General features: G+C 34.2%; 1 protein-coding gene across 1 annotated transcript; it reads left to right on the forward strand.

Annotated features, from left to right (window-relative positions):
• Positions 1-237: 237 nt before the first annotated feature.
• LOC121309288 (adenylate cyclase type 8-like) lies at positions 238-2210 on the forward strand (the record flags this gene model as incomplete). The annotated part of the gene is made up of 2 exons (XM_041242162.1): positions 238-369; positions 1940-2210. Coding segments are annotated over exons 1-2 (396 nt in total), but the record flags the coding sequence as incomplete, so codon positions are not given.
• Between the last annotated feature and the right edge of the window lie 527 nt (positions 2211-2737).

Genomic DNA, 2737 nt, shown 5'->3' on the forward strand with positions numbered 1-2737 from the left:
TACTACCCAGGAACAATTTTTTTTTTTTTTTTTTTTGTTACACAGTGATTATTCAAACTGGAGTTGTACAGCTGATATATGTATTTCATGTCAACACATTTTGTTTCAAGACATTTGTATTTCACTGTCCATCCCTGTTATCAGATAATAACTGAACCCCAAAATTTGAATAAAGTTACATTCTATTTTTCTTTTAATATGTTGAAACAGATATGTAAGGTCACGCACAAAGCATGACATTGACATGAGGATTGGGATCCACTCTGGCTCTGTGCTGTGCGGGGTGCTCGGTCTGCGGAAATGGCAGTTTGATGTCTGGTCCTGGGATGTAGACATTGCAAATAAACTTGAATCAGGTGGAATACCAGGGTAAGCCATTTAATAACACCTGTCTAAGTAAAAGAAAAAGTGTATTGTTGTGATTTTAGAAATATTTGCACATATTTAAAAAGGTTGTTGTTGCTATTAAGCCCAAGTTGAAAATATCAGAGTTTTCAGTTATTATCATACAAAAACACCATTTGGTTTACATTTTATTTAGTCACCCTGATTCATATAACTAAAGACCCTTCAGTCCCTTCCTGATTCTACAAAAGGCACTCAGTCCACTGAGTGGTGTTCTTTCGAATGAGGGAGCTTGAGAGCTGCTGGAGGATTTTATATTACCAATCAATGAAAGTAAAATGGACAGGAAGAAACCCTGTGACTCAAGTAACTGGTGGAAGAATAGAGAGAGATGTGTGAAATGCAAGCAGCACAATAATAGCAGATTGCCTGGCTCACTTGATATTAATAGGGAGTTGAATGTTTAAAACTATTGTGAAGTTAAATCTGAGGACTTAAAGTCACTTCATAAATCACAAATAATAATTTCTACATTTAATAAACACATCTTATCTTATTTTTAGAAGTTATAAGCTGTGATAGGTAATACTTTGAGAGTGCAGCATTATTTTCTTGGGTTCTTAACATTGGCTATACTGTAGCTAGAGGTTTATCTCATAAGAGATTCTTAGATTGCACTTAAACTCATGTTGCTTACTGTAGTATTGCTGCAGTATATGCTCGTTACTGTAGACAAATGTACGACTATCTTTATTAATAGCATAATGAGTGCCCAGATATTTTCCGGCACCTGACCTCAACCTGGTTGATAGCATGAGTCGGGGGAGCAAGGAAAAAAGAATGGTTATCATGACAGCATCCATTTTAAAACGACAGCCACAATAGTAAATGTAAAAGAGAAACAAGAAAAAGTTAACTTTACAGCACTTTATTTATAGCACTTCCTTTTTACATTTTTTTTTTTTTTTTACTGTGCACTTTTGTTGGTGACTAAAATATGTTAACACTTCATTTACATATCATTTACATATTCTGTATATGTGTTTCATAGGCTACTTCATTTGATCATTTAACTACATATAATCCACCAGCTTGGATTTGGTGCCTAGTTTTGCAAAAGGCACTAAGTCCTGGACTGAGGACATTTTGTAAAACCAATACATTTTAAGTGCTTATATTTCTATACCATTATAAAATGTGTTATTGAGTATTAGACATATTGTTTATCTGACTGATTGTGAATACATCTCAGTGGATTCAAGTTTTGAAGAAAAAAAGACAGGGATGCTTATTTTTTTCTCAATTATCTCACAACTAGTGTTGGTGGACTGAGTGTTTTGTTAATGTGCATTTCATAAAATTCTTCAGAGGCTTGAAGGCTGTCATCTCAATTATCCATGAAAGATATTGATCTGAAGCATAGTTGCAACTTCGTTATGAAAACATATGGTCATATTGCCAGTTGTAAACATAACAGCTAGAAGGGCTGGGTTTGAATATGGCTCAGGTCACAAGTTTTATGAGTTTGATGGTCTCAACATCATAAAACTAATGCACAACTGGCAATATGTATACTCTAACTGTTGCTTTCTAGGAGAATTCATATCTCAAAAGCTGCCCTGGATTGTCTAAATGGGGACTATGAAGTGGAAGAAGGACATGGCAAGGAAAGGAATGAATTCTTAAGGAAACACAATATTGAGACATATCTAATAAAGCAGCCTGAAGAGAGTCTTCTGACCTTACCAGAAGACATTATGAAGGAGTCAATTAGCTCTTCAGACAGACGAAACAGCAGTACCACCTTTACTGAAGGATCTTGGAGCCCTGAACTTCCTTTTGATAACATTGTGGGAAAGCAGAATGTAAGTCAATTTCTTTTATGCACACTTAAACACTAAGCATGCTTGAATTAAGCAATGGTGACCCCTTTTTGCTGGGATCTGAAGTAAGTTGTTTCTTTTGTTTGTTCCTTTATTATTATTCTTTTTTTTAATTACATACTTCAGTTCATATCTGAATACCCCAATAGAAGTATCCCAATGGAAATGTATAATTTCTATAAATTTCTAGAAAACAGACTTTTAGGAAAAAATCTTTTGTAGCAATAGTTTTGCTTTTGTGGATGAGGAAAAAGGTACAAGAAATATATGTCTACAATTATTTATTTCAGCAATTTTTTGCAAAACTGAAAAAATGCTCATTCAAAAGTATTCATACGCTTTGGTGCTATGATAGTGTTGTCTACAAAGTGCTAGAAATTTCAACATGATAACGCAGAACCTAATTCTAGAAATTTCTAGAAAATGCTGATGGTGAACATTCTTAGAGAGTATAAAAGGGTTAGGCATAGGATGATTGCTGTCATTAGCAATAAGTCAATATGGGTAAA

This window comes from Polyodon spathula, unplaced genomic scaffold, assembly GCF_017654505.1.
Source record: "Polyodon spathula isolate WHYD16114869_AA unplaced genomic scaffold, ASM1765450v1 scaffolds_1129, whole genome shotgun sequence".
Classification (NCBI taxonomy): Eukaryota; Metazoa; Chordata; class Actinopteri; order Acipenseriformes; family Polyodontidae; genus Polyodon; species Polyodon spathula.